Source organism: Eublepharis macularius, chromosome 7, assembly GCF_028583425.1.
Source record: "Eublepharis macularius isolate TG4126 chromosome 7, MPM_Emac_v1.0, whole genome shotgun sequence".
Classification (NCBI taxonomy): Eukaryota; Metazoa; Chordata; class Lepidosauria; order Squamata; family Eublepharidae; genus Eublepharis; species Eublepharis macularius.
In genome coordinates, this window is record NC_072796.1 from 7,744,026 (window position 1) to 7,762,144 (window position 18,119).

The 18,119-nt window shown below is 45.3% G+C and overlaps 1 protein-coding gene across 4 annotated transcripts in view; it reads right to left on the minus strand.

The window, feature by feature from the left end:
* Positions 1-18,119, minus strand: part of RALGAPA2 (Ral GTPase activating protein catalytic subunit alpha 2) — a 236,345-nt gene that overhangs the window by 63,311 nt on the left and 154,915 nt on the right. For all 4 annotated transcript variants that reach the window (XM_054984495.1, XM_054984499.1, XM_054984496.1 and 1 more), the window contains 2 exons: positions 14,628-14,786; positions 7,099-7,226 (listed from right to left, as the gene is read on the minus strand). In XM_054984495.1, coding sequence (XP_054840470.1) covers positions 7,099-7,226; positions 14,628-14,786 — 287 coding nt within the window. The remainder of the gene's footprint in view (positions 1-7,098; positions 7,227-14,627; positions 14,787-18,119) is intronic.

Here is an 18,119-nt window from a genome sequence, read left to right on the forward strand (position 1 = left end):
CTATTGTCTCATAGGTGTTACTAGACTCTTGCTCTTTTCTACTGCTACAGACAAACACAGCTACCCATCTTGATTGAAAAATGAGAAAGAATTTTCAGTTGAATACTGAAGATGAACAGAAGCTCACAAAACAAAGGAATAACATTATGTCAAAACATGGCTTCCTGAATTAATGCCAATCATCAGGTCCTGTCTGAATCTGATCTGCGGAATTCCACCTTCTGACTGCTGAGGGAATAAACATGCAGGAAACTGAAGCCAGAGAGGAACTAGCAGTTCCTCACTGGCTTCAGTTTCCTGCATTTTTGTCACATTAGGAACTGCCTCTCTAGGTGGAGAGAATAAACATGAACACACAGTGCAATTTGGGACCAACAATATCAGACATTTTGCTCATACCAGCATGCTTGAAAATTCAGCAAGTAAGATAACATTAACATTCAGCACAAAAGGTAACATTGAGAGGGTGCAGAAGAGAGCGACCAGAATGATCAGGGGTCTGAAGACAGCCCTACAAGGAAAGGCTGAGGGCCTTGGGAATGTTTAGGATGGGAGCAAGTGGCAATGCCCGCCCCCTGCCTTCACCCAGCTGGTATTAGAAGAGGAGCAGGAGGCAATGCCCACCCCACATCTTCACCCAGCTGGTATTAGGAGCGGAGCAGGTGGCAATGCCCACCCACCCCCGCCTTCACCCAGCTGGTATTAGGAGCAGAGCAGGTGGCAATGCCCGCCACTTGCCTTAACCCAGCTGGTATTAGAAGCGGAGTAGGTGGCAATGCCCACACCCTGCCTTAACCCAGCTGGTATTAGGAGCGGAGCAGGTGGCAATGCCTGCCCCTCCTTCAGCCAGCTGGGATCAGGAGTGGAGCAGGTGGCAATGGCCACCCCCTGCCTGAACCCAGCTGGTATTAGAAGTGGAGTAGGTGGCTATGCCACCGCCCTGCCTTAACACAGCTGGTATTAGGAGTGGAGCAGGTGGCAATACCCACCCCTTGCCTTAAACCAGCTGGTATTAGGAGCTGAGCAGGTGGCAATGCCCACCCATGCCTTAACACAGATGGTATTAAGAGTGGAGGAGGTGGCAATGCCTGCCACCTGTTCACCCAGCTGGGATCAGGAACTGAGCAGATGGTGGTGCCCACCCGCGCCTTCACACAGGTGGGATCTGGAGCGGAGAAGGTGGCAATGCCCACCTCCTGCCTTAACCCAGCTGCTATTAGGAGCAGAGCAGGTCATAATGCCTACACTCTTCACCCAGCTGGGATCAGGAGTGGAGCAGGTCGCAATGCCTGCCGCATGCCTTCACGTGGCTAGGATCAGGCACAGAGCAGGAGGCAATGCCCTTCTTCCCTTCATGTAGCCAGGACAAGGAGTGGTGCACGTGGCAATGCCTGCCCCCTTCAACCTACTGGAATAAGGCACTGAGCAAGCGGCAATGCCCATCCCATTTTCACCCTGCCAGAATCAGGCACCAAACAGTTAGCAATGCCTGTTGCTGGAATCAGAAGCAGAGCAGGTGGCATTGTCCACACCCCCTTCATCCAGCTGGGATAAGGAGCAGAGGAGGTAGCAAAGCCTGCCGCCCACCTTCACTTGTTGGGATCAGGCGCGGAGCAGGAAGCAATGCTGCTCCTCCCTTCACCCAGCAGGGAGCAAGTGGCAATGCCCACCCCCCTTTACCCAGCTGGGATCAGGCTCAGAGCAGGCGGCAATGACTTCCCCCCTTCTCCCAGCTGTAATTAGGCACGGAGCAGGAGGTAAGACCCGTTTCCCCTTCACTTGGCTGGGATCAGGAGCAGAGAAGGCGGCAATGCTTTCCCCCCCTCTCCCAGACTGTATCAGGTGTGGGAGCAGGTAGCAAAGCCCACCACGCCTTCAAGTGGCTGAGATCAGGCATGGAAAGGTGGCAATGCCCCCCACTCACTGGCCGGGATCAGTGACAGAGCAGGAGGGAATCCCTGCCTGCCCGCCTTCCCCTTTCTAGAGCCCGTTGTACTTTTTCCCACAACAGGCTTTGTCTCTAGTATATATACGATGGTTTGTCACAGAAGTAAGAATTATTACAAGGTCCAGACAACAAAACAGCACAGCAGACACTGATGTATCAACAGAAAAATCTTGCTGGTGAACATGTGACCAATTTTTGGATGGCCCCAGAATGAGTTCCTCTAAGTTTTAACTAACAAAATTGTAATACAACCACCACAATCCCACTTTTCTTTTTCAAAATCGTTTTTTGAGGCATTTTTACTTTTGAACTGTCTGTTTATCCAAATCCTAAATATATTTTTGAATTACTGAGGCATGTAATTAGAAAAATGACTAACAGTTATATCCTTTTAATCAGTGGGTTCAGAATGCTGTAGCTCTTTTTAGCATTGCAGTGTTAATGGGTTACTAAGCTTCAAAATAAATAGCCACTTCTTAAACTGCAGAAGGAGGTTTAAAGAAAATAACAGATTGGTCCACCAGGAGACAGATTTGAACATCAAGTTAAAGTTACCTTTAGTGGTGTGGGGCAGACAAGTTGAAATAACAACAGAGAAATACACATGACCAAGAGCATTAGAGCAATCTTATCTAGTAGGTAAGTTTTTGCTTTCCATTATATTTGCTTCATGAATTTTAAAATTTAGAAAATATATGCATGATCTGGAAAGAAGGCAGCACTAAACCATGTGTGATGATCAAAGCCAACAGAAGTGAGTGGAAAAATCTTAAATGAAATTCTGTAAAGGCAGAGAAGTGTGTGCTTTAAACCCAATATATCCTACTATATAAAAGACTAAGCATATTCAAGACCACTCACTTCCTACCCTGGTGCGCCTCCAGAGGGTGCTACTGTGGAGGGAAGACGAGATGAGGCCGCCAGACCTCCATGGCTGAAAGTCCAGGCTGGGATCAGGCACGGAGCAAGCAGAAATGCCCACCCCTGCCTTCAACTCAGCTGGGATCCAGAGCAGAGCAGGTGGCAATCCCCGCCTCCCGCCTTCACCCAGCTGGGATCAGGAGGAGAGCAGGTGGCAATGCCTGGCTCCCCTTCTCCCAGCTGGGATCAGGAGCGGAGCAGATGGCAATGTCTGCCCACCATCCTCACCCAGCTGGGATCAGGCGCAGAGTAGGTGGCAATGCCCACACCCCTTCACTTGGCCAGGATCAGGTGTGGAGAAGGTGGCCATGCTCGCCCCCGTCTTCATCTGGCCGGGATCAGTGACGGAGGAGGAGTAAATTCCCGCCTGCCTGCCCTCACCTTTCTAGAACCCACTGTATTTTTCCCCACAACGGGCTTTGTTGCTAGTACAATTAATAAATGAAATCCCAAAGGCTGTAGTGGATGGCATATAAACCAGGAGCAAGGAACTTGCGCAGCACAGAATTGCCTGTCCACTCCTGAGGTGTACATTCAGGCCTTTACAGTATGAAATGTAATAATTTTTAGGAAATATATGGCACACAGAAAAATCCAACATTAATCCCACCCTAAAAGCCTCACATGTCCTTACCGGCTGGAGCAGATTATAGCTATTGATTTCTGCCTGGAGAATGTTCTTAGTGTGAGAACGAAAGGCAAGCTGCAGTGACAGACAGCCCAGCTATTGATCTACTCCAGCAAGGAAAATACACTTCAAAAAGAAGGTCAGGACTCCTTCACACCATCTATTAGAGCTACTGTAATGTTCATCAGGACACTGCAATGATTGGTGTGGATGTGCAGAAAAAATGTTTCACACCCCAACATTATGAGTAGTTTCTGGCTACAACAGGATGGCTGGAAACTATAGGCGACAAGTTATATCCTTCACCTCTTGCCAAAGTCTGAAGTGATCTTTGGAGTAGGCAAAAAAGTAGATGTCATGTCAAACAAATTGTGCAGGAAAAAGTGATCATGAAATGTCATCACTACATGAAGATTTCTCACAGGTTTGCAATCTATTGACCACTCACAATACCAATCAACATTTTTCGAACAGTGGCTGCCTTTTTAAAATCATATAAGCAATACCAAACAATTGTATTCTACTAACCCATTTGTTTATAGCTTTTTAAGTATAACTTGACTAAGTAGGGTTTTTTTTTTACATATTGTATAGTCATAGTTACACTTCAAGTTTATGTTCTGTTATTCCTTCTAAGACGTATCTAAACTCTACAGTTTGTACATAGTTTACTATTTATTGTGTACTGTTATGTAAATTTTTTGAAAAACTTGCCAAAAAAAAAAAGATTTCTCAACGAAGTATAAATAACTGATTTCACACAGAAGTATAAATACCTAAGCTTCACTGGTATACTTTAAAAATGTAAACCAACAATGATGATGGAAAGTGCCATAATGTCATAGTTGACTTATGGCAACCCCTGCTGGGGTTGTCAATGCAAGAGATGAACAGAGGAGCCTGCCTCTGCAACCCTGGTCTTCGTTGGAAGTCTCCCATCCAATTACTAATCAAGACAGACCTTGCTTAGCTCCAAGACTGGGCTTGCCTGGTGCACCATATCATTCCCATCTCTGAATCAATATGAACTGTAGGTCACAAATGTATTTAACACTTTAATCCTAAACCCTGTCTCTGAAGGGCATCCCATGCCTCTCCAGCCCTGGTCACACTCCCAATGTCAGCAAGCATCGTGGCTTTGCTCTAATGTGGACCAACTAAAATGGGAGGGAGAATATGCGGTCTGGAGGAGAGTGCAGGCGTCAGGCTCTCACTGGGTGCCTGTCTTCCCCTCCACCGGGTGTGTGCATGCATGTGTGGATTCACTCCCCGCCCCCGAGCCAGAGCAGTGCAGCAGCTGGCTAGAGCATTTGCCCCTTGCTCCCATCCCTCCCTCCCCACACCGTGGTTCCAGCCCAGTTCGGCCTGGCTGGAGTGTCGCTGCCTCATCCCTCCCCCGCTCGCCCAGCTCTGTGCTGCGGCCTGGCCCGGCTGCTGCGTGCATAGGCCACATCTGGTCTCCGCAGCATGGTGCGGCTTCAGGCCACAGCCCAGTGGCCACCTTGCCGTGCTGGGCCAAGAGACGCCGGGAGTGCTGCCATGCCACGGCCTGAAGTTGCGTTGCTCTGCAGAGGCTGGGCAGGGAAGGGGGAGGCGGTGACACCCCAGCCCGCCCTGTTCTCCGCAGCGAGGCCTGGAGTGACCCGGGTGCACATGCGGCCAGGCCGGGCCATGGCCTGAAGCCGTGTCGCTTTGTGGGGTCCAGGCTGGGTGGGGGGAGGCAGCGACGCTCCAGCCCGCCCTGTCTGCCGCAGCGCAGCCCGGAGTGGTCAGGTGCACCTGCTCAGCCATGCCGAGCTGGGCCCAGAGCCACAGTGCGGGGAGGGAGGGGGGAGCAAGGGGCAAACGATCTGGCTGGCTGCCATACTGCCGTGGAACAGCCAGGCACGCATGCTCAGGCAGGCAGTGGGGAAGGGGAAGCACTCACCCCCCTACCATCAGCAGCACCAGGAATGTGGCCGTGGTTTGGGGGGCAGGAGAGGGGCCCTGAAATCCCTCCCCTCACACTCAGCGGAGGGCAAGGAGGGTCCCCTGGTGAGAGCCCGACGCCTGCACTCCCCATCAGACTGCATGTCCTCCCTCTCATTCCAACTGGACCACATTAGAGCAAAGCTCTAATGTGTTTGACTGCTCTGCAAACTTCACAGAGAGCCAAGCTGCAAGACCAGGACACCTACATTTCCCATCAAAACTTGGGGGAAACTGACATGTGTCCAACTCGTGTCAGGCACCACTTGTAGCTTGACTCTGAGTTTGCAGTCAATCATAGCCCTTTGAACTACAATATAAACTCACAGCTCAAATGACCCTAACTTGGATAGCCCAGGTGAGCCTGATCTCATCAGATCTCAGAAGCTAAGAAGGGTCAGCCTTGGTTAGTAATGGATGGGAGACATCCAATGAAGATGAAGGTTATAGGGGCAGACAATGACAAACCACCTCTGCTAATCTCTTGCCATAAAAACTCCACCAGGGGTCACCGTAAGTCAGTTATCACTTGGGGGAACTCTCCACCACAATACCTCAAATGATAGGGTAAGCAGCATAGGGCTTTCTCCTCAGCTCCATATTAGACACACACAGAACACACACAGGGACGCACCAACAGAAAAGGCATTTTGCACAAAAAGGGAGCATTATGACCAAAGACCGGTGGCGGGGGGAGAGGGGGGAATAAACATGGTGGTGCCACCCTGGTCACTCTACTCAGAACCTTGACAGGTACTCCATTTCAGGACAATAACACCCAATAGTAGCTTCTTTCTTCACTAGCTGGGGGTGCAAGAGTATGCCCTAGTCTGTTTATTCTGCTCTCTGCAATCCTTGGAAACAAGGCTATATGAATCAAATTTGGCACGGCCAGAGGGAAGCTCCTGAAATCAGCTTCTTGCACCAAATAACATGCAAGGAGATGCAGACAACATTGACTGAACAGTCCCAGATGTGTTTGGAGCTATGATCTCTTAATCAGAGTCATGTACATCAAGGAAGCAAATAGTGACAAATTTAACTTAAATAAAACCTAATACTAACAACTGCACCCTCCACTGCAAAACTAAACCACATCTGTGTTTTGAAGAATTTGAAAGCTGTCCTTTTCTAGTGTTCACACACGAGCGGCCGTTTAAAGAGAAATCATGCAATGCCTAAATGCATCATTACACACCTTGGTTTGGATCTAGACTATATGTTTCTATGGGTGCAAGGGCTTCCCCCATGGAGCACGACACCCCCCACCATGGCATGCCAAAATGCCCCTTGAAATCCTGGTCCTGGCTCTCCCCCAACAACTGGATGGGGGGGGGGGTATTTGGGCTGCCCCAGGTGCAAGGAGGCAAGAAAACCATGCTCTATGGGCAGAAATCCTTGCACCTGAGGAAACCTCTAATCTGGATCCACCCTGTTGTTCTTTACATAAAAATCAATCAGTTTAAAATTAAGCAATGACATGCTGGAAAACTGAAACCATCTCATGCTTTCTACCGCAGACAATTTTTTACAAAACCCAGCGTTCTTGCTGACACTTACCTCAAAGAGAAGAAAAAATGACATTGGCAATCCTGAACTCTAAGCAACTGGGACAACGATCAGAAAAGGATACAAGCTCTGAAAGAGAGTTATAAGAGACTTCACGGCTCTGCTGGCATTGATGCAAGTGGCACGTATAAGATTTGGCAGCAACTCTGCAGTTACTATAGCTCCATCAAATAAAGGACCAAAAAATGGCACCTGTCAAAACAAAAATTACAAACTGAGATAAATATACATCACTGAATGAAGGACCTAAGGTCAAGTGCTAGATGTTGACTGTTGTAAGAAGCTATCAGTAGGATACGGGAGTTTTCTGCACCAAACATGTAAAGCACTGAAATAAAATATACATGCACACACTTTTAAACATCAGGCGTATGCGCATGGTTTCCCAGACTGCCCCAAGTCCCAATGTATTTTTCTGTGACCCCCAAAGGCTGGCTCAACTTTTACATTTACAAATAGATTATCATCAAGAAAACTGGGCTCTTCCTTGTAGAGGCCTATCTTCTAGAAGACGAGTTGGAGGTTACATTTTCCACCAGACTTTTAACATCACTTTAAGAGTCCTTAAAGGATTAAAAACCCTGTCAATATTACATACTGACTTGTTTTCACAGATTGATTTTAATTCAAAAGATTTGACTTTTATAGGTTGTTTTAATATGGTTTTAGGCTATTTTTCTGCATGTTATGTTTGATTGCTATAGTTGTATTTTAATTTTTGTAAACAATTTTGAGTATTATTTTTAATATAAAAGTTGTACAAACTGCATTCAGGGTACCATAAACAGAGTCTTTACCGGTACTAAATGCTTCGAAATAGGGGGCAAACTAGGAATTCAAAATAAGTACAAAAGAAATGGCTTATTGAACAGATTATTTATTTATTTTTATTTACTTAATTTATACCCTGCCTTTCTCTACAACGGGGACTCCAAAGAAGCTTACATAGTTCTCCTCTCCTCCTTTTTGGATTTACCATGAAGGTCCCTTACGTCTAGCATCTGGAATATGAATAGAAATGGCATGAATTTACAGTCACCTTTATCCAAGCTTTTGAGTGAATGCTTAATCAGAGGGATACGTCCAAGAATTATGCTTAGGGGTGCCAGTACGGCAGGAGACCTCCTGGCAAGTCCCAATGTTACCCGCGGGTACCTCAAAGACTGGTGATGTGTGATGTCACTTCCAGCAAAGTGATGTCTTGACATCAGGGGTGACTCTTTAAGAACTGCCCAAGCCTCTATAGTTTAGCCATAGAGTTTTAGTGAATCCTAGAGTGTTGTCCTTGACATCACGTGCCTGAATGATGCTAGTGTGCCTGTCCCCCTCCCCCCGCCATCCACCCAGGCTATCACCTGGCACATCTACATCGCAGTACACAATATTAACTGAGCCAATGAGAGGAGAGAGAGAGAGAATGAGGTGTATTCGATATTAATTCAAGTCAGAGCAACCTTTCTGTGCACGTTCCCATTACTGTATGGGGGCAGACATGGCATTGTGGAGGCAGATGCTCCAAACGTGCTTAGCTCTAGTGTTGCTGGCTGCAGAAGCTGTTTCCTGCATGGGCCAATCCACTCCACATATGCCTGCCTTGCCCATGCCATACATTGCAGTTGCTCCCAAATCAGACTCCACACACCCACATTTTGCCTTGATCTTTCAGCTCAACAGTGATCTGTAAGGACATGTCCAGGTTGAAATCCAATTGGTGCAGCTTTCCCAGACATATTTAAGGCTTCCGTACTAGTCCCAGAGGAGTTAGTCGCATCAGTCTGTAGTTGCAAAATAGTAGAGTCCAGTAGCAACTTTAAGACTAACTAACTTTATTGTAGCACTAGTAAAGCCCATTGTGGGGAAAAATACAACAGGTTCTAGAAAGGAGAGGCTGGGCAGGTGGGCATTGCCTCCTCCGTGACTGATCCCGGCTGGGTGAAGGCAGGGGAGCAGGCATTACCACCTGCTCCGCTCCTGATCCTAGCTGGGTGAATGCGGGGGTTGGCATTGCCGCCTGCTCCGCGTCTGATCCTGGCCAGGTGAAGAGGGAGGCAGGCATTGCAACCTGCTCCATGCCGACTCCAGCTGGGTGAGGGGGTGCAAACAATATCACCTGCTCCACGCCTGATCCTAGGCAAGTGAACGGAGGGTGGGCATTGCCGTCTGCTCTGCGCCTGATCCCAGTCAGGTGAAGGGGAGGGGCAGGCATTACCTCCTGCTTCGTGCCTCATCCCAGCTGGGTGAAGGTGGGCAGTGCGCATTGCCACCAGCTCCGCTCCTGATTGTAGTGGAGTACTGCCAGCTGCTCTCTACCTGATCTGGGGTGGGTGAAGGGAGGGTAGGCATTGCCACCTGCTCTGCTTCTGATCCCAGTTGAGTGAAGGTGGGAAGTGCCACCTGCTCTGCTCCTGATCCCAGCTGGGTGAAGGCGGGGGGCGGGCATTGCCACCTGCTTCACTCCTGATCCCAGCTGGGAGAAGGTGGGCAGCAGGCATTGCCACCTGCTCCCCTCCTGATCCCAGCTGTGTGAAGGGCAGGCGGGAATTGCCACCTGTATCACTCCTGATCCCAGCTGGATGAAGGCAGAGGGTGGGCATTGCTACCTGTTTCGCTCTGGATCCCAGTTGAGTGAAGGCTGGAGATGGGCATTGGCCACCTTCTCTGTGCCTGAACTCAGCTTGGGCTTCCCACCGTAGCATGCTCTCTGGAGGTCTGGCTGCCTCATCTGGGCTTCCCTCCAGAGCAGTGCCCTCTGGAGGTGCATCAGGGTAGGAAGTTAGTTGTCTTGATACGCTTAGACTTTTATATGTAGAATAAGCTTTCTCGAAAGCTTATGTTACAATAAAGTTGGTTAGTCTTAAACGTGCTACTGGACTCTTTACTATTTTGTACTAGCCCCAGTGCTTCTCCAGCAGCTTAGTAAATACAGCAACAGATGGCAGATGTGGTCAACTGTGGTTGGGCCAGCCAGAATAGGCTGAAGTAGAAGGACCAAGAGAGACAGCAGTTCTCTTCCTTCTCTTCTGAAGCCCCGCTGAAAAGGGAGGGTGCACAGGGGAATGGTTTACAAAAAGCAGCCTGACTTCTCAAATGATTGGGTGAATTGCCTTCACTGGAAAGCATTTAATCTGTGGGGATGGGAGATAATATTAACACTACATCTGTGCTGCTTGATCTGTGATAGCTCATTCACACAATTGAATCATCAAGTGATGAACGTGTGTGTGAACTGGCCCTTCCATCTCATCTTTCCGGTGCAACTGTCATTTTGCTGTGCCATCATGGATCAGTCCTCAGAAGCCTTGCCTTTGGCTGGGGAGGAGGGAAGCAGCTCTTGCCCACCGCTGCTGCCTGCTGGCCCACACAGCCACAGCCTTTCCTCCACAAAAAGAACTTTGGTCTCACTTTTCTTGCAAGCCTACATTTCCCAGGCACCCACCAAGCCTCTAAAAACCCACAGCCATTAATCAGGTTTTTTCCAAGGCTGTCAGAGAAACGCTGAAGGCTACGGCTGTTGCCTGTGTGCGGCAGGGCGAGGGCTAATCCCCAGTGTGAGAGCAACAATACAAGATGACCCGCTGGACAGTGCAAGGTCTCGAGCACCTATGCTCTGCTGTAGCCCTGCAGCATTTCATTCCATTCATTTTCATTTATTGGATTTGTAGTCTGCTCTCCCTGCGAAACAGGCTCAGAGGGGATAACATATAGATTAAAACGATACAATATACAATAACAATTAAAAATTTATAACATTATATACAATATAAACAATTAAAAACTGGTAGCAGCAACAGCGCAGTTGTGACTCCACAACCCTCCTTCAGCTGCGCTTATATTACAGTCCCACACAGAATCATCACGGGCCCAGGGCGGCAGGTGGCAGCATGTATGACCAGGCTGAAACTATAAGCATTTATGCTGGGGTTTCAGCATTTATAAAACAATAACTCCGTAACTGTCCATTAAGACAATTTCATATCCAGATTTAGAATTACACACTGAGAAAAGCCTCTCTGTTTTAAACTGACTGGCCGGATCCCACCCCTCCCTTGACATATACGGTACACAGAAATAATTTTGGATAGCCTAGATTATACATCTAAATAGAACAGATTGTGCCTGAGGGCCAGCGAGGACAACACAGGAGGTTCACCCCATCCCCAGGAGAACGATTCCCCATCCAGCTCCAGAAGAACTCCTCCCTGGATAGACTCCCCCCTCCCCACTCCAGATGGAGAGTGCCTCTTTCATCGCTGTCCCGGGCCCTAAAAGTATTACATATGGTTTTGTTTGATCAAAAAGGGATTTCTTTTTGAAAAATAGGTGGTCAGATTAAACACACCAATCTAAGAAAAAAATTTGCTTGATAAAAGCTACATATAGGGAATGACAAAGCCTCCCCAGTGATCTTCAAAAATTCTAACATTATCATGAAACAATTAATATTCCTCACACTGTCACTTCCTCTCTACTTCAATTATTAAGCAAAAAAAAAATGCCATTGTACTTAATAAAAAAGCTACAGTTAAATTTAAATAAGCCATTTGAGCACAAAGACTTATCTTCCCCACTAAGCAATATAGTTTTAAAAGCTGGTGAATTAGTAAATTATTGTACCAAATGGTTGAGAATTAAATCTCCACTGACTAGCTGCAATCTAACGAGGCATCTGGGTCCCAGGGAAGTCTCCGCATGTCCCTGGCGGTATGTGCAGCGTGTCGAGTCTGCAAGGCACTCTTTGTCCGCTTTTGCAGGCAGCTTTCTGTCTCATTGTTCGGAATATCTTAATGCATCTGTGACGCGTGGAATGCATTCAGACTAACAGACTTACTATTGTTTTCCTCTTGGCGGCTTTGTTGAGCAAAAGACTGCATTGCAGTTCCCGATAATTATATTGGTTAATTAATCAAGACAAAAAAGTTTGCAAATCGTTGCCTCGTTGCCAAGCAGAAGGATAAAAAAAAATTGAACACAATACAAGCTGTAGCAATATAACAAAAGTAACAGTTATCTGATCAGAGATTCTTACATAATGAAGCTATTAATACTAAATCGGTTAATGTTAACATTGCTCCAGGTGTCTCTACTCAGATGCAAACAAAAAAGGCTAACATGAACATAAAAGGCCAAATGTTACCATGGATCCTGAAACCTGACAGAGAAGGGACAGCTTTTTCATTTGATTAGGGAATGCGATTTAAATACCAGGGACTGAAGCCAAACAGCCATTTCTCTCTACAAGCCTCTTTCATTCACTTGGAGGTCAGTAGCTGGTGAACGAAAGGTCAGCCACATTTTGCCCTGGAAATGTCCAGATTAATTTTATTACATTGAAAAGGTTGCATTTTAAATGGAAGATTAACGATACATTTTCCAGTTTGATATTTTTCTTTCTGCAGCTTGGATAGTTTTAAAATATAGTGGCATCAGTGGGAAAAAAAAAGCTTTCCTCCTCTCAAGTCATCCACTCTGCAAGAACCTTTGTAAATCTAAACACTACTTTTAACGAAACTATGCAGAAAGCAAAATTGAATCTACCAAAGTGTGAAGATTTCACACTTTTAGTGCTGTCATTGTTCTATGTTTGCCTTTGGTCAGCTCTAAGTCATTTGCTTCTGAATCCATCTCACATTTGCTTTTTTCATGGGGTCCTTCTGCCTCAGGGCAATGGCAAGAACTGGAGTCTGTCTGAGATTTGCCTGTCTGCCATCATCTACAACCACAAGCGGCAGCTGCCTCCTGCCAGAATAGGGGCACAGGGCTATGGTGATAAAGACATCTCAAAAACTTGCATTTTTTAAAAAAAAATCCACAACAGCTAAACAAGTGGAAAGTAGGCTCACCTGGGCATGTCACATCACCCTTTGCATTGTGGGGGATGATCAAAGGCACCCAGGACTAAGGAAGGGGTGATGCAAGGAAAGGTCTGGTCTGCCCACATTACAAGAGAGATGGTTAAATTTGAGGCTTCAACTATCATCCTGTGTCAGTATGATCTATATGATTTGTGACTGGTTTAATTTTCTATTTAAACACCTGCCTGCTGACTGGAGCAGTTACTCAGCAGGAATGGGGGGTAGTAGAAGATTGGGGTGTGAGAGAATGCACATATGCAAAAAGCAAATTAGACTGTACTATATGGTTAGAAAGGAATACAGCGAAACAATCTGTCAAACACTAATGAACAGACCGATGAACTACTGAAGAGGTTACTGAAAAACAGGTCCCTGTTTGCAACTGGTGAACCCGCCGACAGGTGGGTGTTTGAGCAGGAGTAACATCCATGAATTCTCCTTTTGCAAGCTACAGGAAAACTGAGGATCTGGAAGCACAGCCTCCTCTAATATCTAATTACTATAAAGAATGTTACAAACATCAGTATCCAAGTACGATGAAAAATGAAAAATTAAACTGTGAGATTCCTGTTGAATCCTGTAATTTGGACATGGGCAGAGAAGTTCACACAATTTTCCTGCAGAATTCAGTTTCACTAGTTTACTGAGGAGTTAAAGGCAATGAGACAGCTTGAGTACAAATGGGGGGGGGGAAATCTCATCAGCTGCATGACTGAAAACAAGTCAGAAGTCATCTTCATGCAGTGGTGGTAAGCTAAGCGGCAGAGCCATTCTGGGTGGTAAGGGTTTTTTTTTCCATCTGCTCCTGGTGATTTAGGACCAAGCATTCCGTTGTTTGCTGTGACATTTCTGGAAGGCATTTTCTGGACAACACTGCTTGCATCTACCACAACTTGGACTATGCTAGTTCTACAGTACAGCCTTGGATTTATCACAGTTTCAACTAATTGGTGTGAAGAACACAGCTTTCTTGGTTGTGGCACCCAAATATGGAACACTGTCCTATTAGCACCAACTGAAGACATATTGTTGGTCCAGGCCCGGGTTCTAGTTGACCTCCATTCCCCCTCGTCCTGAGCATATAGTGTTTGGATTTTATAAGCCATGTTGATTTCAGATTTTATATTATTTGCTGACTCTCTTTCTGTATTCTTGCTTCTGTATATATGTATATCAGTGTTGATGTATGTGTGCTGCTCTTTTATTATTTCGTTGGTTTTCGGGGGTGGGGGGGTTGTTGTTTTTTGTTGCTTGCCTTTTATTTATTAGATTTTTATACTGCTTCTCTTCCATTAAGAAGAGATTACAGTGTTTTAACACTGTTTTATTGGTTTGAATAACATTGATCTGCTTTGTGATCTATTTTTGTAAGCTGCCCTGAGAACACTTTGAGGGGTGGGATAAAAGTGGTTTAAATAAATGTTCAATATCAACTGTTACTATGATGGTGAAGAGTACTGTCAAGTCATAGCTGACTTACAGCGACCCCTGGTGAGGTTTTCATGGCAAACAACTAACAGAGGTGGTTTGCCATGGCCTCCCTCTGCAACCCTGGCCTTTGTTGGAGGTCTCCCATCCAATTACTAACCAAGGCCAACCCTATTGCCTGGGCTATTGAGGCCAATTTTTATTAAGATCTAAAAAAAAAATTCATGGTTCACGATTAACAGAGTGCCTTCACGTCTTCACTATCTTATAACTACTGGCTATGATAGACCTAATGATGTTACCAAAAACATACCTCTGGTTTCTTCATGATCTCTATGAAAAACATGTGATTCTTCATTGGATAAATAACAATTAAAACGTCTCCAAAATTTGTTGGTATGATGCCTCTGCGATAATTCCTGGTGTGTTCAGACCAGATGACGTGAACTTCATCATTTCCCAAGTGACGAAGCTGCAATGACAAACAGGCTCACAATTAATCAGAATGACCAAAACAGTTTGAGAAGTGATGGTTGGCAAATGGGATTGTAACGCTGGCAGGAAATAGCCTATTTTTCCTTCATGATATTTGTGGGATCCTGGCCAGAATAACTGCAACGTCTTCTAGCAGTCTAAGCGGAGTGAAAACGCTGCAGTGGACAAGCAATTGAATTTGAAGAGGGCAGTCGCCCTGGCTCAAATCCTCCAACCGCTCACTTGCAGTGCAACCCTGAGCAGAATTACACCCTTCTAAGGCCACTGAAGCCAATGAGCTTAGAAAGGTGTAACTCTGCTTAGGATTGCATTGAGGTCTCAGGCAACTCTCTGCCTTCCAACCTAACCCGATTCATGTCCTTGTTGACATGGGTCATCTGCTGGGCTTATTATAAGTCCAAAGACTTATAATAATTTGAATTTTATTATTATCCACTGGTTTTGAAAGATAGGGGAGGTGGTAAGAGGTCAGGTTAGGACAGGTATGTTCTATTAGTGGAGGAGCTTGCCTCTGGCAGAAGAAGCCTCTCCTTGATCTACGCTGCTCTTCTGAGCATCTTGTATCAGGGGAAGTCTTCTTTCAATGGACAAGAGAACCTCCACCAGTGGAACAGACTCAGAGGGACCAAGCCCCTACGCCCTGTGAATTTGCAGTAACTCTCATGCTTGATGACAACTATTGTGTAACGCCCACTTTATTTACCACATTTAAAGGAATGCACAAAGAAAAATGGGAATGGTTAGGAAACAGGGACAAAAATGCTTTTTAAGATAACATATGGAGGATAGGATGGTAGAGCTAGAGCTTAGCATTAAAAGGTACATGATGGTTCACAAATATCAAAATGGATGTCTTCCAAACAAAAGAGAGCAACTGTTGATTAGGACAGCCAACAAGTTCAATCTTATGCAGAGAAGATTGAGGGGGCAATGTCAGAAAGGAAACTTTACAAAATGTAAAAATAGCAGGGAAAGGAGCAATTAGCCCCAGGAAATTGTTGAATCTTTATCCCTATCAGATCATAAATGAAATTCATGAGAAAATTGTTAAGGATTAAGCATAGCACAAACCTATTTTAATGTTTAATACTGGGCCTTTGATTTAAAAAAAACCCATTGTCATTATTAACAAAACACCTGAGATACCAGTGTTTAAAACAAAAGCAGTAGATGTGTAAATTGCAGTAATTAGCCAGTAATTGCCCTTTGCCATTTGATAATTTTTACAGTCTGTTCATAGAACAATATTAATAATATCCACAGTTCAGAATTTAAGAGCACAAATGACATCTACTTACATATTTAACCCCAAATGTAAACAACCGCAGGCTTTTAATGCATCAGTGTTAGATTAAAGAGCGTGTTCACATGACAAAGGTCAACATGGAGTCGAATTTGAATTTCATTATTATCCATCATGCCCAGACTTAATTTCCTCATCTGCAATCTGTGCATCAGAAGCTATTTGTCAGTTACAGGACAATTTATTATTTTTCAAGCTGTACAAAAACAATTGCGTGTTCCGGGCCTGGTCGTGTGTCATTCTGCATATGCCACTTGATTCAATAGTGTTCAAGGCACTTGGCATTGGCTATTCTGCTCCCTGCCTGCCAGGCAACACACCATGGCTGACAGTGGTCCTGGGACACACACCTAATAGCCTGACCTCCTTTTCCTATTAATTGCATTATGGAGCCAGCTGGCTCCAGAAAGGAGTTGTCTGTGTGATTGAAGAACTTCTGCTTTTGGGCAGGCCTGGTTGCTACTTTCCCTGAGTAATGACCAGCCCTGACATCCCCATTGTCTGCCTGACAGAGTGCGCATCCTAAAATCGAAGTTTTATTTGTAAATTAACCAAGAAACTTCCTGCCAGAACAGTGCTGCCTAGAGACTGATAATGTGTGCCTTTCATTCCCTTTCACTCTTACTGTATTCACTGCCAATTTGTTTTCTGCTGCCAGCCAGCCTGAGGCTATAAAAAGCCTTGTAAGACATAAGTGCAATTATAGTCCTGGAGTCAAATGAATTGAACAAATCCAATAGCACAGCCCCTGTCTCCAGTTTGCAAACCCCTACAGCAGTTAAGATTAGCTGCTAAAAATCTAATCTAGCTAGAACTAATGAATTTCTTGAGTAAAGGAACAAGAGTTCAGTAGGGGGTGGGAGCCGGATTTACAAACCAAGAAGCTCTTTGCCCGTAATTTTTTGCTGAAAAAAGCTACACACAATTTGGACAAGGGACTATTAAGGTTGTTGCTACTTCTATTCATGTCCATTACGGCCGCAAAATGTCTGGATGGGGGACCCCGCTCCCCAAATACACTACACAGCGGTAAACCCTTGAGCTCCAAAAGGTATCACCCTGCACCTTACTATTCCAAAAGAAAAATCTTTCATTAAGGAAAACCTTCATTGTGATCCATATTTTAAAGTGCTAAACGATCACAAAAAGTGTGATTTCCATTTAGCCATATAGACGCTGCTCAGAATAATTAAGAAATAATGTTTCTGACTACTTTATTCTATAGTAACATTATACAACCATTCCTCAACAGTTATTATTAGTTATTTTAGATAAGGCATGTGAGAGCTCAACTATTTTCATACTAAAATAGAATTTAATAATTAGGTATTCCTACGACATCTGTCTGATTCTGTGGGTCACAGCCTGCTGCCGAATGGTCACATTTAGAGGCAGCTTTTCTGACCAGCAGGTGGTATGACCTTCTGTCACGCTATTAAGCTTGTCAGCTGAGCAAGGAGTTCAGCATTCTGCCTGTCATGCTTGGAAACTGGCAAAGGAAAAGAACTGGGCCCCAGAACTGGTTGGAGACCTTAAAACACCTGACAGTTAGAAGCAGACATTGCTAAAAAGCTTAATGAAATTGTCTAAATAGGCTTCAGTTTTCAAATATACTTGGGTAAAAAATATCATACTGCATGTGGTATATTCTGAATTTAAAAAGAGCCATTACAAAGCTAAACAGATCTTGTAAGCTGCCTGGACAGGAAACCAGCTGGAGTCCATATCTAACAATGCAATCCTATGCAGCGTTACTCTGGTCTTAGCCCATTGAAGTCAATGGACTTAGGCTGGAGTAACTCTGCATAGGATTGCACTATAAGTCCCTTGGAGGTCTTTGGAAGGCAACCAAGGAGTGTTTTGGATCCCAGCCTTAGTGTGACTCTTTCAGGGGAGTCACTGGTGGATTGTAAAGGAAGCTTTTGTCCTCTTATTTTTCTGCACATTTCAGAGTACACTGTTTTATTTTAGCCTTAAACTAAATCCCTGTGATCCAAGAGCCAACCC